We start from the raw sequence: 19,871 nt of genomic DNA, 5'->3' as shown, positions 1-19,871 counted from the left end.
TTGAATAGCAACTAACTTAACATTCTCCTCTGCTTGTGTCTCCCCAAAAGCCCATCCTTCTGCTCAACAAAAACAAACACACAAACAAAGCCACACCACTCAAAATCCCTCCCTACTACTTGTGGGCATCTCTCTATCTCTCCCAGATGCCCCCTGATGATCGACCAGGTGCTAACTCAGCCTGCTGATCCAGGGTTAAATTTATGTAATTATTGCACATGCTAACTCAGGGTTCACAGTGTGGTTGAATATCCCAAACAATGGGTGTTTTGTCTGCATTTATATCTGTGCACCATCTGTGTCTGGTTCCCATGGAGGCCAGAGGAGGCCATTGGATCCCCTGGAATAAGAGTTGCAGTTGTACCCTGCCACGTGAGTTCTTGGAATCAAATCCAGGTCCTCTGGAAGAGAATCCTGTGCTCTTTAGCACAGAGCCACCTCTCCGTGCCCTACATCCTAAGCCTTAAAGAGCTCTTCTTTAGGAGTCCTGGAGTCTGTTCTTTAGAACACTAAATGGAAGTTTGGAGAACACTGTTACACAACAAAGATATAAGCAAGCACAGTGTGCAATCGTCTCATGCATCAGGACCCCCTTCAGCTCATATCTGCAGTTACATAAGAATTCTGACAATGAACTGTAGGGACAGAAATGTGGAGTTCTCTGATGGAGGAGCTGGCCTTGGTGTGAGTATAAACTGAAGATGAATGGGAGCTGCAGTTTGGCCTCCCATCACGGGTGCTTCAGAATGACAGTGTCTAGGGAAAACCCAGGTCCAGAGCTCCAGGACACACCTGACCATACCCTCTGTGTCACAAGAGACGTGGCCCCAGGCTGGAATGTACATGTGTTAGGCTCATGAACAGGATGCAAATCACCTGCCACAGGAAAATGAAAAATAAGTTCTGGAATTTCTGCATTAATCTGTGGTGGGGCCCTAGAATTTGTACTTAAAAAGTTAGTGTCCTACCAAATCCTTCAGGCAATTGTGATGAACAAAGTTTGTATATTCTTGGTTGATACTATAGTTTTTCACTGCTCATATTGTGTGTGTGTGTGTGTGTGTGTGTGTGTGTGTGTGTGTGTGTGTGTGTGTGTAGATGCATTAGCCCATATAGTGCAGGCCAGAGGGTGATGTCAGATACCTTCTTGTTCTCACCTTCATGTTTTTGAAGGGTCTCTCATTGAACCTGGAGATGACTGAACCATGTGCCCCAGGATTCACCTGCACTCCCACACCTGTTTACAGACACATGTCCATCTTTCTGGCTTTTATGTAGTTGCTGAGGATCCAGACTCAGATCCTCATTGAACCCCATTACCCTCTAACTACCCCTCAGCCCTGACATCTAGTACTTTTTGACATTTTTTTTTCATTCACCAATGATAATTTTTAGTACATAAAAAAGTAAGTACTAATGCCTACTGTTCAGACAACTCTAAATTTCTGCTTATCTTTTCTATAGCACTGTTGAAGGCTCTTCAAAAGACATGAAATGTAAACAGAGGCATAACCTTCAACTGCTTTATTCTTCTAAAAGATGAAGGCATTTCTAGTTCTGTGCATCGTGCCAGACTTCCATTTGGTGAGAAAATAAATTAACCAACGCAAATAAATTTCACATTGCACTTTCTTCACTCAAGAGTGAGTCAGTTATTTGGAAATAGGGGCACAATATCCTTGAGATGATCTTCTAACACAAACATGTACGTACACACACACACACACAATTTGTTTTGTTCATATTTATACTTTATTGTTTTCTGAAATGAGGGAGTTAGGAAGGCAATAACAAGAATGAAGGATGGGCAGAGAGTGTTCAGTCACCCATTTGTATGGGGGCTATTATTAAGCTACACTACTGTGCAGATAAAATTTTCACTGAGAATTGAATAGGACTAGACAAGTTCTAATGACTGGGACATGACTCTTTTGACATAGGACTTAGTTAATATGCTGTTAGAATATAAACATTAACATACAGTCAAATATTTTCTTTGGGGAGAACAGAGTGAGATGGGGTCTGGATTTTTTTCAGCTTGCTGCAATGTCGCGATCCTCTTGATTCAGCTCCCTAAGTGCTAGGATTGTGAGTGTGTGAGGGAACATCAGTTGAGAAAATGCACCAATTAGAAAGGCCCATGAGAAAGCCTGAGCTGCATTTTCTTGATTGATGTTGGATGTGACAGTTCCCAGTTCACTGTGGAATGTGTGACCCTGGGCTGGTGGTCCTATGTATAATAGAGCAGGCTGAGCAAGCTATGAGAAGCAAGCCAGTAAGCAGTACTACCCCATGGCCTCTGCCTCAGTTATCGCCTGTGGGTCCCTGTCTTCAGTTCCTGCCCTACTTTCCTGGATGTTGGACTATGAGCTGTAAGATGAACTAAAACCTTTATCCCCATGTTGCTTTTAATCCTGGTGTTTGATCTCAGCAGTAGACCCTAGCTAGTGGAGCACACAAGGCCAGACAGGTCTCTTGAAAAAGTCAGTCTGATGCACAGCACCTTCTGGAATGCATGCTTGACAAGCATTATGAAGCAGACTCTGAGAGAAGCAGAGTATGTAAACCAGAAACAATATTTCCTCACTGGGCAAGAAGAGGGTATGGAGACATTTGTTGCAATACAGTTGAAATCCCTGATTAAGGCATTTGTCTGAATATGAAATAAAATGGGATGATGGTTCCAAATACCACTTTCATTTATCTGCAAACAGAATTCATCTCCAGTTTAGTAGCAACAAAGATAAATAAAGTATTGTTACAGTTGTGAATCATTATGTTAACAAAATCTTTGTTTAATAGGAAAATCTTTGCAAATTCAATATCAAGGTGAAGTGCCATATGCCTCCAATTCATTGTACATAAATGAGCATAGAAACCTCATGTTACTTTGTCAAACAATACTGTCAGAGAGACTCAGCTGTATTTATAAACTGTGTTCATTTGTGCATATAAAAGTATTTTAATATATATTTCAATAAGACACATGTACATGATAAAAAGCCAGACTTCAATCCTGTACTTTTGGATTTAGTGCTAACCACTAAACGTTTCCTCTAGATTAAAAAAGCACAAGTCTATTCATACAAATATATGAGTATAAATACCTAAATATGTACACAGAGAGGCAGAAAAAGAGGCAAACACACACTCTTCATTTGCAATGAGAGCATACTATGTACAGTGTTGTTACAAGCAAGTTTCCCCGCTGCCCTAGCCCCAAATAATACACAGAGACACTGTATTAGATATAAAGCTGTGGCCTGTTACTACTGTTTCATATTAACTAGCTCTGTCTTAAATATTGACATATTTCTATTAATCTAAGTATTTCCATGTGGTCTTATCTTACTGGAGAGAGGGTCCAGACCTCTGCTCTCTTGGCCTTACAAGTTGACTCTCTGCTTACATCCCCCTGAATTCTCTTTGTCTCCTAGTCCAGCCTTTCTTGCTTTCCTATTGGCCAACAGTATTTTATTCATTAACCAATACGAGAAACATATTTACAGAATGAAATCTCCCATCACAGTGCTCAACAACCCACTTTTCTTTCTATACTTCACAATATGAGTATCATTCTCTACCAGCATGTTTTTGTTTTCAGCATTTTCCAGTTTTTCTTAACATCTAGACAAAACCCATTAAAGTTTCCTATTTGATCCTTTAATCATAGTACTTGGGAGGCAGAGATGGGCACATCTCTGTTAGTTCAAGGCCATTCTGGTCTACATAGCAAGCTCCTGGCTAGCCAGGTTAAGATGCTGTCTCAAAAACACAGAATGTTTTCTACTGATTCACAGCTAACACAGACACTAACAAAGAAAGCTAGACAATACCAGAGGGGACAACTACTCTGTCACATAAGCAGTAAGTATGCAATAAACATAAATGCAGATTAAATATTGACTGTTTTGCTCAAGTACACAACACCCAAATGCTTAATGAATTGTTGACAGATTTTACTGTTCATTTGTTGCTGTAATATTATCACACTGTGTGTGTGTGTGTGTGTATGTGTGTGTTGTCATGTGTGTGGGTGCACATGTGCAGGCCAAATGTCAACCTTGAGTATTGTTCCTCTGGAGCCCTGTGCCTTGTTTTAAAAGAGTTTCTCCCTGTGACACAGGGCTTGCAGATTAGGCTAGTGCAGCTGGTCAGCTAGTCTCAGGGACTCTCCTGTCTCAACTTCCCCAATTCTGAGATTGCATCATATGCCACCACATCTAGCTTTTTACATGGATCTTATGGATGGAATTCAGGTCCTTACACTTGCTTAGGAAGAATTTTACTGATTTAGCTATCTCCCCAGGTCCTTATCCACAACTTTTAAAGTTTCACATTTTGTTCTAAATGTGGAGATAATTTATAACAACTGTAAAATACAGTATTTTTGTAAAGGTTTAGGATCAGGCTTAAGTTTTATTACCATCCATCGCTCTTATGTAAAGATCCATATTCAAATTCTCTCATATATAAGGAATGGTTTCCTAAAAAGATTTTCTAACTTCATCAAGTCGAGAACATCTTTTAAAGTTAAACAAGACCAAAGCAGTTGGTTGTGAGATTTCCTACATTAATTTTCCCCATGAGACTGCTCTTCGGAGTGAACTTTCATATGTTTGGTAAGAGAGGCATTCTGCTTGAAGGCTTTGCCACATTCGTTACACTCATAGGGTTTCTCTCCAGTGTGGGATCTCTGATGTATAACAAGTTGTGATTTTGCACTGAAGGCTTTCCCGCACTCATAACATTCAAAGGGTTTCTCCCCGGTGTGAGTTCTCTGATGGACAATGAGGTGTGACTTTTGACTAAAGGCTTTCCCACACTCAGCACATTCATAGGGTTTCTCCCCGGTGTGAACTCTCTGGTGTTGGGTCAGGCCTTCGATTTGCTTGAAGGCTTTCCCACATTGATTGCATTCAAAGGGACAGTCGCCTGTGTGAGTCCTCATATGGTAAGTGAGAGATGAACTGTGTCCAAAGGCTTTCCCACACTCATCACATTTATAAGGTTTCTCCTTTGATGTATAACCAGGTGTGACTTTTTGCTAAAAGTCTTCCCACATTCAGTACATTCAAATGGTTTCTCACCAGTATGAATTCACATGTGTTTAGTCAGGGATGAACTGTACTTGAAAGCTTTGCCACATTCATTACACCATATGGTATTTCACCTGTGTGCGTTCTCACATGTTCAGTAAGAGATGAATTATACCTAAAGGATTTGCCACATTCCTTACACTCATAAGGCTTCTCACCTGTGTGAGATCTTACATGTTGCATAAGGTTTGAGCTGTGTCTAAAGGTCTTCCCACACTCATTACATTCATAGGGCTTTTCTCCAGTATGAATTCTTAGATGGTCAGTGAGGGCGTGTTTATGACCATGAGCTTTGCCACACTGGGCGCACTCATATGGTTTTTCTCCGGTGTGAGTTCTCTGATGTACGGCAAGGTGGGACTTCTGGCTAAAAGCTATTTTATGGCCGAGGACCTTCCCACACTGATTGCATTCATAAGTTTTTTTTTTCCAGAAGCTAGAGATTTGTCTGAATGACCCCCACCTAAGACTCCTAGCAACAGTGAAGGGGATGGCTGAACTAGCCTTCCCCTGTAATCAGTTTAGTGACCATGCTAGCTCCCATCATAGAATCAACTTCCAGTAACTGATGGAAGAAGTTGTGGTGATGCATAACCAAGCACTGGCCTTAGCTCCTGTAGTTCAGTTGAAGATAGGGAGAAAAGATCATATAAGCAATGGGTGTCAAGATCATGATGGGGAAACTCCAGAGACAGGTGACCTGAGCTAGCAGTGACTCATGGACTCTGACCTGATACCAGAAGAATGTGCATTGAACCAAATGGGCCCTCTGAATGTGGGCGATGGTTATGGGGCTTGATCAGCTTGGGGTGGGGGAAGGCAGTGGGGCCAGAACTTATCCTGGGTACATAAATTGGCTTTTGGAGCCCATTGCCTATGTTGGGATACCTTCCCCAGCTTGATTGAGGGGCAGGGTTTTGGTCCTGCCTCAGTTTGGTATCCAACACTTTGAAGACTCCCGAAGGGAGGCTCTTTTCCCTTAAGAAGTAGATGGGTGTGGAATGGTTGGAGGAGGGAGCAGGGGAGAAAAGAGAAACTGGGGTTGGAATGTAAAAATAACTTTAAAAGAAGGGGAAGCTATCCAGAAAAAAAATTACCAAGCAAAGAGAAATCTGACCTATGGTACCAATATTCTCTGCAGGTTAAAATCTCACTACCTAAACATCTATATCTCTCTTCTTCTCAGTATAGTGGTAGTCCTGACTCAATTAAAAATCAAAGCTGGCTTTGGAGTTGGAGCGTGGTTCTCTTCTTTTTGAAATCCAAGCATGTTGTTAAAAGAAAAATTCAGAGTTTCTGTCTCATAACAGAAGAGCCACCTGATGTGGGACAGAAGAAAACCAAAAACCTTGGGACTATTATCTCCCCAAAATTCTTTCTCTCCATACTTATTTTCTACTCTTTGGTACATTTCTTTGGATGCATATCTATCAAAAACTTAAACTTTCAGTTTTCATATTAATTTTGTTTCACTTCTCCCCATTTCACAAGAAAACTTCCAAACAGTATTCACTGAAGTCTCCAGAAAGAAGGTGAGCCTCCACAACAAGATTCTACCTGTTTCATAATGATGCCATTGAACCCCTAACCATCAGCTTCAGACTGCTCAAGACAACTCCAAATGAGCTAGCTGAGAAAGTCCACCTGTTAGAACACTCTAGGCAGAACTTCAGATAAAAAAAACAGATAAACCTTACCAGCTACCCAGAGAGTTGTTACAAATGTTACAGCTAGTCTGTTTGAAATGTAACCATTGCTTTAATTTTGTTTACAGGATCTCTTAGAGATATCATCACCCCAAGACAGGTGGAAGTAACTATTGAAGCAAATGGTTTTTGGTTTTTCTCAGTGTTGGCCATAAATTAGTATAAGGTTAGGGCATAATAATATTAGACTCAGATTCTCATTTGGTATAGAAAAAAGAGGGGATAGAATAAGATAATAAGGTAGATTAGTGCATCTCCTTGTAAACTATTTTAGCAACTATTAACTATAGACAATTTATATTGGTATAGATTCTTATCTATTGATACATATGTAAAATCATTTTGTATTACTAAGATAATTTGTATATTGATACAAATTTGAAATTGTGTTTGTCATATTATGTACATTCCTATTTCTGTTTTCAAAATTTTTGTACAGAAATGTAAAATTATTTTTGTCTAACTGCATGTATATTTCTACTTCTGATTAACATATTTTGTATAATGGTACAATTTAAGGATAATTTTGACATATTGCACTATACATTTCTAACTCTGATCAAGATACAAAACTGAGGTCATTGTCCTGATATTGCACATCTGTTTAAAGATTTTAACTTCTATAATGTGTAGCATTAGTTTGTAAGCTATGTAGGCTATTGAGAATTACAGGATAATTGTGACCCATGTTTGTCATACCTAATTATGTTAGTTATATTCTCTAGGAAAACAGAGATGTATTCCACGTAAATAGGTAATCTTCAAATTCTTCCAAAGACCTACAGAACATGGCATTTAAATGTCTTAATAGTTTAAAATTCTGTTATCATGAGACATGTCTGCTTGTGGTAGCACCAGGCTATTCTGAGAGAATGATGGGCACCAGAGACACTCCATATGGAGCTTGTTTTCTTCTTGGCAAAACTTGCCTATTGGACAAAGAACTGCTTTGCCTCAACTACTAACAGTAAGCATTCTGTCCAAAATGGACAAACAGAATTCAAGGAAAAAAAACTGCTGAATCTTGCCAATACAGGGTAAGAGAGTCTTTCTAATTTTCCTGCTTCTGAAAATGGTCTGTCAGATATTCTAGACCTATAGCCAAAGTCAGTTGCCCCAATATTGCAGAAAGATTTTGGGCAACTGTCCATGTAGCCAGCTGTTTCTGTCATTTCTTTCATCTCTTGGAAGTTGCTTGCTTGCACTTCCTGCTTCCTCAGGTAATATTGTTTTCTTCACAGATCTTTGATGGGGTTCAAGACTAGATAGTTACAGTCACTATTCTCTCATATCTTAGCTAATGCATTTTAGGTACAAGACTTAGACTCTTAAGGATAGGACAGTTGTGGTGTAACAGAATAATTTCTGTTATTTGCCAATTATCTATAGCCTAGACATTTAGTGTGTGTTTCTTACTTGATGTTGTTCTTGTTAGTTGTAGTTCTATTTTGTTGTTGCTGTTGTTGTTGTTGTTGGTGGTGGTGGTGTGTGTGTGTGTGTGTTATTACCCTTTCTTTTGAACAATATTTGATATTTGTTCATATTGTATATAGTTTTGTATTAAGTTTAGAACCCTCTTATTTAGACAAAAGGGGGCAGTGTTTTGGGAATTTATTCTGCCAATAGCTTTGGGTACTGGCTTTAGGGCTGTAGCCTGGGGTGCTACGTGAAGGTCTGATAAGCCTGAGAAAAAAGCATGCTCAATCTCTTGCTCTAGCTTGTGTTTGGCATGGTTGGATACCCAGGTGGTGGAGAGTTGATGTGAGAGAGATCAGAGGCAGCTTCAGCCTTACTCCGTATCAGTGAGTTTGTCTTTCTAATTGACCCTCTTAATAAATTGGTTTTTTATATCCTTGTGAGTTTAAGCTTCATGTGTATCAATTAAAATGACAAAGATGGGTCCATTACCTAGACAGTCATCCCAGGATTATCTAGTCTCTATGTTGGGGACTGAGGTACTAGAACAGCATCTGTCTTTGCCTGCCAGGCCCAGAAGATTCAAGACATTTCTGTGGAGAAGGAACATGGGAGGAACTGACCTTACTTTGTCTGGGCAAAGTGGGACAATCAAGTCTCCAGATTCCAGTGTCCTGCTTGTCCACAGTTTAGGCCTGACCCTGGTAGCAGGTGCAGCCACTGTCACTATGTCCATTATCTTCTTGGAGACCTTGTGTGGTCACTGATAAACATCTTAAATGACTTATCCTGACAAGCTTGAGGACCATCATTATTTATTAAATTTATCTGAGCTCAATGACCCTTGCTTGTTTTTAAGTTATTTGCTTTTGGCTGTACCTTGAAAACAAACAGAAGAAGCTGAATACATTTCTTACTGTAATTAATTATGTTGTACTTAACATAATTTTACAAGCATGGTTCTGAACTTAGCAAAGCTTAATATTTAATAGCCTATAATAAAAATAAAAATTTCTGAATGGAAGCTCTTTTTATGAATATAGACTGAAGGGAGATTGGCAACTTTACTTTTTCTGGTCCTTTCATAATATACCATAATAGAATATAACAGTTTCTTATATGACTCAGTTTATCAAGATAATTATGACTTAACGATGTTAACAAAGACAAAGAGGATGGATATATATCTTTAAGTCAGTTATTGTTAAGCTGAGTACACCTTAGAAATTTGTAAACATTTTTGATAAGATATATTTTGTTTTGTTATTAAACTGGTTTTTATTTAAAATTTTAGGACAAAAATCCTTATATAAAAATCTATACTAAATCCAAAATATCTTGTGAACCTGTTGTTTTCTCCTTAGATTGAAAAGGAGATGACCAGAATTGATTTCAAGTTACATATAAGCCTACAATATCAAATTAATATTACCTGCACATAAATTTTTAATTATTAACCTTTTGTTACAAGTTTTAAGCTATTTTTTGGTTTGGAATTTTATACGTTTCCTCTGTTCCACTCCCTTTAAATTGTCTTACAGACACTGAGAGAAAGAAAGTTGACAATTTAGCAAGAATTTTGAAAATCTATGACTTGGAGTGAGGGGATAATTTTCATAAACAAGAACCAAGTGCTATGAAATCATCATTTGGTATGCTGTGTATCTGTATTGCTCTCACTGCTTTAATAAAGAGCCAACTGGCCAAAGATGAGCAGGACTTGCACACAAAAAAGAGGGCACAGGGAGACAGCAGAATTGACACCAGAGAGAGAAGAAGCAGGAAATGTACATGTCATGGTGAAAAAGGGTACCACCCCATGGTAAAGCATGAATAATAAAAAAATTGGGTTCATGTAAGTTTAAAGAACTAGTTAGCAGCAAGCCTAAGCTATTGGTTGAGCTTTTATAATTAATAGTCAGTCTCTGTGTGGTTATTTGGGGGCTGACAGTCCTGACAAAAACTCAGCCTACAAATGACACCCAAATATCCAGCACCTATATCAACATAAGATCTGAGAGCACTTAAGAAATGGTTCCAATCAAACGAAAATGGTGTCAAATGCAGCTTCATGGTAACTGCCTTCTCTTAGGTAGGTAGGCTCAGTGCTAGCTACAAACAGAGCATGGCTCCTTTAAGAAGTGGCTTCCTGGTAATCACCTTCTCTCAGGTAGACTCAGTGCTAGCAGGAAACTGGAGCACAATTTTTAAGAGGACCTGCTATTAAAAATTTCAGTGGGGTTTATGAGCAGTGGGCAGCATGTGGCAAGGTAGATCCACAAATTTCCCAGAGTTGGGGTGGTAGATGTGGCTCCCGCATATCTCCACTGTAAGGCTAGGCTGTCAGAGAACTGAGAAGGGAAGAGCCAGCCACCAGTACGCCATAAGCTACGCTTCACAGTGGTTTAAGTTTTGCTCATGCAGACAGAAAATATTGCAAATATGCAATAAAGACAGATCCAGATGAAGGACACCTCTAAACAGGGTACAATGTGTTTAAAAGTGTACATAGGATTGGGAAAGAAAAGATAAAGGGTTTAGACAGCCTTAGAAAAAGAATGTTAAAATAATAAAGTCAAGTCTTTAAAATGAGTAAAGTAATATAAAAGAAAAGGCTGTGAAAAGATGTAAAATGCATGGGGAGTTTGGATCCTATATATTGTAGTGTAGTCTTTAAATTTATTGATAGCAGATGAACAAATAAGAACTGCTAAAAGACATTGGATTGTGAAGGCAGCTAGATTAAACCAACCTATATATTTTTAAAATGTCTTAACCACAAAATGCAAATCAATAAGATATGTTGCTTTGAGGAAGAGACTATGCTTGTTCCTATAGAAAATGAAAGGCTATGGAATCGTTTAGGGTTGAAAAAGATGGAATTGATCAAAAAAGACACCCTGAAAATCCTGCATATAGGCAAAAAGAAATAAACCTAGAAAAACTACAAGACATGTGATGTCTCCACTGCACGGAGATGGAGAGGAGGCTGAGAATTCTTCATCTTGATCTGCAGGCAGCTGGAAGTATGAGTCAATGAGCCTGGCTGGGGATTAATTTGAAGCCTGAAAGCCTACCCACTGCTTTCACACATCATGAACCCTTAAGAATGGCCCTGCTACTCTAACATCGCACCCCTAAACCTTCTCAAGAAGTCCTAATCCCTGATGACTAAGCAGTGAAGTCTGTAAGTGTGTAAGGGCTATTAATACACAACCACCCTACTCAACTACTGACACACCCATGCTTGTAGCAGAAATACATTCAGTCCAACTTCAAGGGTTCTCACTCTCTATCACAGTGTCAACCGTGTTTACACTCACACCTTTCCAAAACCAACACACACACACACACACACACAGTGAGTTGGGGAGAGCAAAAAAGAGCGAGATACACAGAGAGATAATAGAGAGACAGAAATAAAGATTTTCAGGACGTGAAAGCCATCCATCATATTATGAAAAATGTTACATTTTCTGTGTAATATATCACAGTCGAGAACTTATTTCAATGTGGTCTTGAATATAAAAGCCCCCCCCCCAAATTTAGTGGAGACGCTATGGACAGGATCAAGAAAGGAGATCCAAACCATAACGGAGTTTAATGGAATATAGCTCCGTCCAGAGGGTGTGGTCTGTCAGTGTACATGACCTCAGAGCATGGAATACTCTTAAAGGATTCCTACAGTCACACACACACACACACACACACACACACACACACACACACAAACACAAACACATTCACACACACACCAACACACCTCCTAGGCCTGAAATTAATTAACCCACCCTATTTCCACACGAAGACTCAATGTGAGACAAAGAGAAAGAGAAGAAGAAAGAGGAGACAGAAAAGTCAAGAGTCAGACAGAAAAAAGGTAGAGACTGAGAGAAAGTATGGAGAGAGAGAGGAAGAGAGAGAGAGAGAGAGAGAGAGAGAGAGAGAGAGAGAGAGATAGACACAGAGCAAGAGTAAGAAAACTTTGTGGAAATTGAAAGCATAATCCTGTTTGAATTTAGAGGCTCTCTGTGGGTGTGGCCTGTAGATGGGCGTGTCCAAAGCCCCTGAGGCTCCTAGAGTCAGACCTTAAATCCAGTCAACTCTGCAACCAGGATCATTCCCCAGGGAGCTCACAGGAAGACTGAGGCAGACAGACTTGAGGCTCTGGGAGCCAAGAAACATGGGTGAAACAGATGTGAAGTCTGGATCGGTGTGTTCAGACGCCGTCAGCCCCTCTCCATCCAAGACAAAGCAGCCAGTAGACCAGAAGGAAGAAGAAAGTAGGGAAATGCCCAGCAGGAACAGTGAGGCCTCTCCTGTGAGACAAGGTAGTGTCTGGAGGGTAGTGAGGCTTGGACAGACTGATGGGCTAGGGGAATGAAGAGACGGCCCTAGGGGAGGTGAGGAAGGTGGGAGGCTGCACTGTGGGTGCCCTCGGGAATTCCAAAATAGGTGGTGGCCCATGGGTGTTGTTGGGCCGTGGAGGAGGGGCACGGCGGTGAGGATCCGGTTCTTTGCCAATAGCTGTGCCAGCTTCTGAGACTCCCTTGGCGGGAGTGTAGGCTGGGGAACATCCCAAGCGGCTTCAATTGCATGGAGGCCTTGGGCAAAGAGGGAATAGGGACTCTGAGAGGCCTCGAGCGGTTTTCTAGCCAGTCTTGGAGCTAGGCCTCGTCTAGTGGCATCTCAGACTTGCTTGGGGAGAAGGCTTAGGGACCAGGTGTCACTCATGACCTCCTCTGTCCTCAGCAGACAGCTTGCAGAGTCCGGAGGTCGAGGAGCCTAGGCAGAAGGGACCTAGGCAAAGCTCTGCTGGCTCCTCCCGCACACGCCACCACCACAGCTCAAGGGGCCACCTGGAAGAAAAGAAGAGCAGGGCGAGCCCATATCCTGCCAGAGACAGAGGGAGGCACCAGCCAGAGTCTACCCCTGCAAAACAACACCGGCCAAGAGGTAGGTCTGGGCTGGCCCCTAAGGGCACATGAGCCTTAGGAGCTAAGCCATCACTGGAGAGGGAGGACAGGGCTGCTCCTCACTGCCTCATGGGGCTTCAAGTCCTAAAGAGCTGAGGGGAGAGCCAGCATGGTGGTGGGTGTGACCTGCATTTGGGTGGGTTAAGCAAAGGGAGCCTCTGGCATGGCTGTCAGGTGCGGGGGTGGAGGGAGTGGGTGCTGAGTGAAATCGGGTCTCCGATGTGAAGAATTAATTGAGCCTGTCTCTGCCACAGATTCCCGACACACAGAACCGCGTGTCAAGAACAGAAGGCCCCTCCCAAGACCTCCTGTGAGGGCCCTCAAGCGCAGAAGGTATGGAGACACTTGTGCAGCTCCAAGCCGCTCTGCCAAAAGGCTCAGACAACATTCTCCAGAAGACCGCTGCTTCAGGGAACCCTCACCTCTGTCCAGAGTCATGGACCGCATGGGGTCCTTGGAGGTGGCCCTGGAAGAACTGCAGGCCCCCGGAGGGGCCTTCCTGCCTGAGCCCTCAAGCAGCACAGAGCCCGGGGTCTCGCAGCGCGCCTGGCTTTCTTGGCAGCTGTCCCATGCCGGAGTTGCCCTGCACTGGGCGCTGCACAGAGTCAAGGCCATCTTGGCAGACCAGGCCTGGCTCCCCAGATGACCCATGGTCTTGGGCTACTCAGTGCGCATCTCCTCCGCTCTCCTCTCCATCCCTTTTCCAAGACCCACGCCAAGGGGCCAAAGACAAGGCGAGCATGCCCTGCATCTCCCCATCCTTCTTGGCTGGATGGGAGGCAGCACCCTGGGCCTCAGCAGAACAGAACACAGCAGAGCAGAGAAACCGGCATGACTAGAGCTCATCTGAGCACCCAAGGGACTCGACCTCAGGGCCTTGAGTCTGGCTCAATGACACATGCCCTGACTCTGCACCATCTCCTGGAAGGAAGACTCACTGTGGACTCAGACTGTGCAAACAAAGCCTTCGCTGATGGCAGCTACCTTTCTACCTGCCGGTGCCTGCGGGATATTCTGCAAAAGGACAGACTCTGAGAATGAAATCGGCAAAAGAATCTTGGCCACATCCTATAGACACCCCCTCAGCACACACACACACACACACACACACTCACAATCCTTCAGACATATTCACTCATGCCAGTCAGGGCTTGAATTTGCTTTCTTTCTGCTGGGCACGTAGACACTGCCTGAGATCCAGACTGCGGGTCAGATTAGTGGACTGCACTGCCAACTGGTCCATGTGTTCTTGGATACTGAGGAACCTCAGGACAACACCCACATACACTTCACTAGATTTTCCTTTATGAGACACTCAATCCTTGTAGTAGTATAGCTGTGATGTGTTAAGTCTAGCCACCTGTCATAGCTTCGTGTTGTTCCTATTTGGACGAGCAGAAACAGTTCTATTTTGTAATGTTCTTCATCCATTGGGTTTTCACTGTTTTAGTTTGGATCAAGATTTCATTTATCAACATAAAATGCTTGACGTGTACATTCATCACTCAATAAAGTTTTTATGGTTGTACACTATTTGTCTGTGTGGAGTAACTATAAATCATAGGATATTTATTTTCATTCCTTATTTCTCTGACTGTCTCTGTGTGTGCTGTAATTGTGTGGAAATAGATGAATTGATAGAAATGGGTTAATGATTAAAACAGAGCTAGCCAATGAGAAAGGGTAGTAACAGACCAACAGCTTTATATCTAATACAGTGTTACTGTGTGTTACCTGGGGCTGCTGTGGCTCCGGGAGCAGGCTGGCAGGGAAACTGCATGTAACAAAATTGGGCCTGAAATGTGGATACTAAGAACTTCCACTTAAAACTAAACAAGATTTTTAAAAAAGGTTAAAAAAGGGTTTTAGGGCCAAAAGGACAGAGACAAGCAAGGCTCCTAGGTAGTAGCAATTTTTTTTTTTGGTTTGGTTGAACTCTGTTTTACTAGGGACAAGCAGGGAGTTGGGCAGCATCTTAAAGAGGTTTACTGACTGAGTATATCGGCAAAAAACAAACAAACAAACAAATAAATAAATAAAGGCTTTTAAGAAATCCCACTAACAATGAAATGGTATGTACAATATAATGGAATGGCAATTAACACCATCTCAAAGCTGGCAGCCTCCTGCTGGATGGTAGTGTAGACCAAGTCAGTTCTGGCATTCTAGGCTAGGTAAACCTACCCTAGCCATCTTACCTAGATGGTGGCTAAGTGGGTAATAGAGCTGTGGCTTTTTTTTTTTTTTTTTTTTTTTAAGAAATGTTGTTTAGCAGATAAAAGACTCCAGGCTACAAAAACATAAAGACTTACAGTAAAAACTGATTCAGATTAAGAAAAACGTCTAAAGGTTTTCATTGTGTTTTAAAATATACATAAGCTTGGGAGAGAAAAAGAAACAGGATAAAGTGGTTTAAAAAAATTAAGAAAAAGAGAGTAGCTGGGTGTGGCGGCACACACCTTTAATTCCAGCTCTAGGGAGACAAAGGCAAGCAGATCTCTGTGATTTCGAAGTGAATCTGATGTACTCAGAGAAATCCAGGACAGCCAAAGTTACACAGAGAACCCCTGTCTCAAAAGATGAAAAAATAGAATTAGAAGAAATAGAGTCATAAAAAGGCCATGTAAAGATGGTAAGCACAGACAGAATCTGGATCCTGGGTGGTATTGTGTTGTCTTTGCATTGCTTGACAGCTGAGGAAATAGCAACAGTTGTTAAAAGAAATGCTGCTGGATTATTCCAATTCATATGTTTTAAAAATACTTGGACTTTAAAATTTAAGTCCAAGGACAGGTTACTGGGGAAAAGAATTTCTATTTTGTTTCCACAGAGAATAAAAGGGTGTGCATTCCTTCCACACTGACATGATTCGATCAAGGAAGAACACCTTTAACAGTGTACCAGCTGATCCAACATTCAAAACAGCTGGGACAAGGCAGCCTTGCAGACAAACCACTACAATTGGATTTCTGCATCTTTTTTAGGAGGCCCATAACAGAGTCCCCTACCAGCAAAAAGCAGTTTGTAAAGAACGACTCACAAATTGCCAAATACTGTTTATAAATGTTTGTTTTCATTTAAATGGGGTTGGCATTAAATGGTTAATGATCACAATTGTCTCTTTTTAAAGGTAAAAAGGGGATTATGTCATTCTGTATATATGTTTCTCATACTGGTTTAATGAATAAAGCACTGTTGGCCAATAGGAAAGGAAGATAGGCAGGACTAGGAGACGAGGAGGAAAGAGGAAGGAGGAAGAAGGAGTCAAGATGGAGAGTCTGGAGAGAACAGAACCAGAACCGCACAGGCCCCCGCTCTCTGGTAAGACCACGTGGAAATACATAGAAATGGGTTAATAATTAAGACAGAGCTAGCCGATAAGAAACTAGTACCTGGCCAACAGAATTAGATCAATACAGAGTCTCAGTGTGTTAATTGGGGCTGGCTCAGCAGTGGGACAAGACCAGGCAGCGGGCGGAAAAACCTTACTCCTTACTTATGGCGCCCACATGGCTTCCACTTAAACTTCCACTTAAAATTTAACAAAAGCTTAAAAAAGGGTTTTAGAAACAAAAGAACAGAGACAAGCAAGGTTTCTTGGTAGCAGCATTTTTCTTGGTTGGAGTCTGCTTTGCAAGAGACAAGCAGATAATTGCGCGGCTCCTTTAAAGGAAGATTCCTGACTCAGCATAAGGGGGGGGGGGAACTGCATGGCTTTAGAAAAGCACTGCTAACAATTTATTGGTGTGTAGGAGAGCTGGCAATGGCAGTGACCACATCTCCAAGCCAGCAGCATGGTGCTGGATGCAGCATAGACCAAGGCGGTAAGCACAGCTCTCACTGTTGGCAGTAAAGGTACCTGCCGCCATCTTTGATAAACCCTGGTGGATGCAGCTATGACTTTCATTTTAGCAATGTTGTTGTTTAACAGATAAAGACTCGTGGCCAGACAAAGATAAAGGTTTACAGTAAAGACAGATTCACATTAAGAAAAAGAGCTAAAAGTTTACAGTGTGTTTTAAAATATACGTAGGCTTGGGAAAGAAAAAGAATAAAATGGTTTTAAAAATACAGCTAGGAGTTGGGTGTGGTGACACCCGCCTTTAATCCCAGCACTGGAGAGACAGAGGCAAGCAGATCTCTTGAGATTTCAAAGTAAACCTGGTATGCAGAGAGAATTCCAGGATGGATAAAAGTTACACAGAGAACCCCTGTCTCAAAAAATAAAAAAATAAAAGTAAAGAAACACAGTCATAAAAAAGCCACAGATGGAGAGAATCTGGATTCTGTATGGTATTATATTGTCTTTGTATTGTTTGACTGCTGAGGAAACAACAACTGTTAAAACAAATGCTGCTGAATTAATTCAATTTATATATTTTAAAAATGTTTTGACTCCAAAATTTAAGTCTAAGGGCAAGTTACTGGGGAAAAGGATTTCTATTTTTGTTTCCATAGAAAATCAAAAGCTGTGGCTTCCTTCCAGACTAATGTGGTTTGAGCAAGCCAGACCCCCCTGAAACAGCGTTCCTGGTGATCCAACATTCAAAACAGCTTGAACAAGGCAGCCTTTCAGACTACAGCCAGGATTTAATCTTCTTAGGATCCCCATGACAGCGCCCCCTATCAGCAGGAAGTAGTTTGGAAAGAATGATGCCCAAATTCCCAAATATTGTTTATAAATGTTTGTTTTCATTTAAATGGGGGTTGGTTATAAATGGTTAATGATCACAACCAATATCTTTTTAAAGGTAAAAAAGGGGATTATGATATAGATATGAATACTTTGTTTTGGAATGGATTTTCATTTATTGATACAACTTAAGGTCAATTTTGTGATAAGTATATTTCTCCTCTTGTTTAGATATTGTGTTTGCATAGCTCATTTAGAAATGTAATGTATAATTCAATACAGATTATAGATAGTACCTATGATAGTCAGATCTTATAGTTAAGTTAGTTAAGATTTCTAGATATACAGACATATATTTGAGATGAATAGGCATTCTTCAAACCTTTCAAAGACCTACAGAATGTGGCATTTAAAATGGTTTAGGGTTTTTCTTGACAGTGAAACATAAATGCTCCTGGCAACACCACCTGCATCAGAAAGTAAGATGGACATTGAAAAAATGCATTATGGAGTTTGCTTTCAATATGGCAAGACTAGCCATTTGGACAAGATATTGCTCTTGTCTGGATTGTTTGACTTTATGCTGTATAAACTGGCCATGCAGGACCCACAGAAAAGTGGCTGCTGATGCAAGATGGACATTGCCACAGAGTTCCTGCTTCATGGAAGAGTCTGCCAGATAGTCTGCAGGACACAGAGAAAAGTGACTGACAAACTGCTAATACAAGAAGACAGTTTAAAGTTTTCTACTTTACTGAAGAGTCTGCTAGACACACTATCGCCTATGGGCTGAAGATGGAAAATTACAGAAGAACTTCAGGTGACTTACAAGGCAAGATGTCTCTGTCATTTCTAGAGTTTATATACTATCCTTCTATGGTCTTTGAAGGAGTTGAAGACAGATAGTTATGGTTATTGTTTTCCTTAGTTAAGCTTAAAGATAAGTTACATATAGGACTTTAGACTCACAAATATAGGATAGATGATAGAATAGTTTCTTTTAATCTTGCTAAATGTTAATGGACTAAATATTGTTAACTGTGATTCTTACTTGATAACTGTTGTGTTATATATTTTGCTATGTTAAGGTTAAAACCCTTTTTTTTTATTTAGACAGAAAAGAGGAGATGATGGGAGATGTCATTCTGTATATATGTTTCTCATACTGGTTTAATGAATAAATCACTGTTGGCCAATAGGAAAGCAAGATAGGCAGGACTAGGAGACAAAGAGGAAGGAGGAGTCAAGATGGAGAGTCTGGAGAGAGCTGGACGCCAGCTGGCTCTCCGAGGGTAAGAGGAGACCACATGGAAATACATAGATTAGCAGAAATGGGTTAATACTTAAGACAGAGTTAGGCGATAAGAAACTAGTACCTGGCCAACAGCATTATATCAAATACAGAGTCTCAGTGTGTTAATTGGGGCTGGCCCGGTGGCAGGACAAGACCAGGGGCAGGAGGAAAAACCTTACTCCTTACAATATGAACTTTGTTTTGGAATGGATTTTCATTTGCTGATACATATTTAAGGTCAATTTCATAATATGTACATTTCTCCTCTTGTTTAGGCATTGTATTTATATAGCTCACTTAAAACTGTAATGTATAATTTAGTTATCTATATTAGTCACCTATGATAATCAAAACTTATAATGTTACTTAGGTTTTCTTGATATACAGACATATTTGAGATAGATAATTATTCTTCAAACTTTTCAAAGACGTACAGATATGGCATTTAAAATGGATTAGGGTTTTTCTTAACAGAGAGGCACAACTGCTCCAGGCAATATCGCCTGGGTCAGACATCAAAGAAATGAGTTATGGAGTTTGCTTTCAATATGGCAAGACTAGCCATTTGGGCAAGATACTGCTCTTGTCTGGACTCTTTGACTTTGTGCTGTATAAACTGGACATGCAGGACCCACAGAAAAGTGACTGCTGATACAAGATGGACATTGCTACAGAGTTCCTGCTTCATGGAAGAGTCTAGCAGTCTGCAGCATACAGAGAAAAGTGACTGACAAACTGACAATACTG

At 40.9% G+C, this 19,871-nt stretch overlaps 1 protein-coding gene across 1 annotated transcript; it reads right to left on the bottom strand.

Moving 5' to 3' along the window:
• Positions 1 to 4,444: 4,444 nt before the first annotated feature.
• On the bottom strand, positions 4,445 to 8,957 carry LOC127224738 (zinc finger protein 37-like). Its single transcript, XM_051187866.1, has 3 exons — positions 8,850 to 8,957; positions 5,190 to 5,438; positions 4,445 to 5,047 (listed from the first exon to the last, which is right to left on the bottom strand). The coding sequence occupies exons 1-3, from the start codon at positions 8,955 to 8,957 to the stop codon at positions 4,574 to 4,576; spliced, it is 831 nt and encodes a 276-aa protein (XP_051043823.1). The 3' UTR covers positions 4,445 to 4,573.
• Between the last annotated feature and the right edge of the window lie 10,914 nt (positions 8,958 to 19,871).

This window comes from Phodopus roborovskii, unplaced genomic scaffold, assembly GCF_943737965.1.
Source record: "Phodopus roborovskii unplaced genomic scaffold, PHOROB, whole genome shotgun sequence".
Lineage (NCBI taxonomy): Eukaryota > Metazoa > Chordata > Mammalia > Rodentia > Cricetidae > Phodopus > Phodopus roborovskii.
Note: the sequence above shows the minus strand (reverse complement) of the source record. Positions and strands in the feature narration are given on the sequence as shown.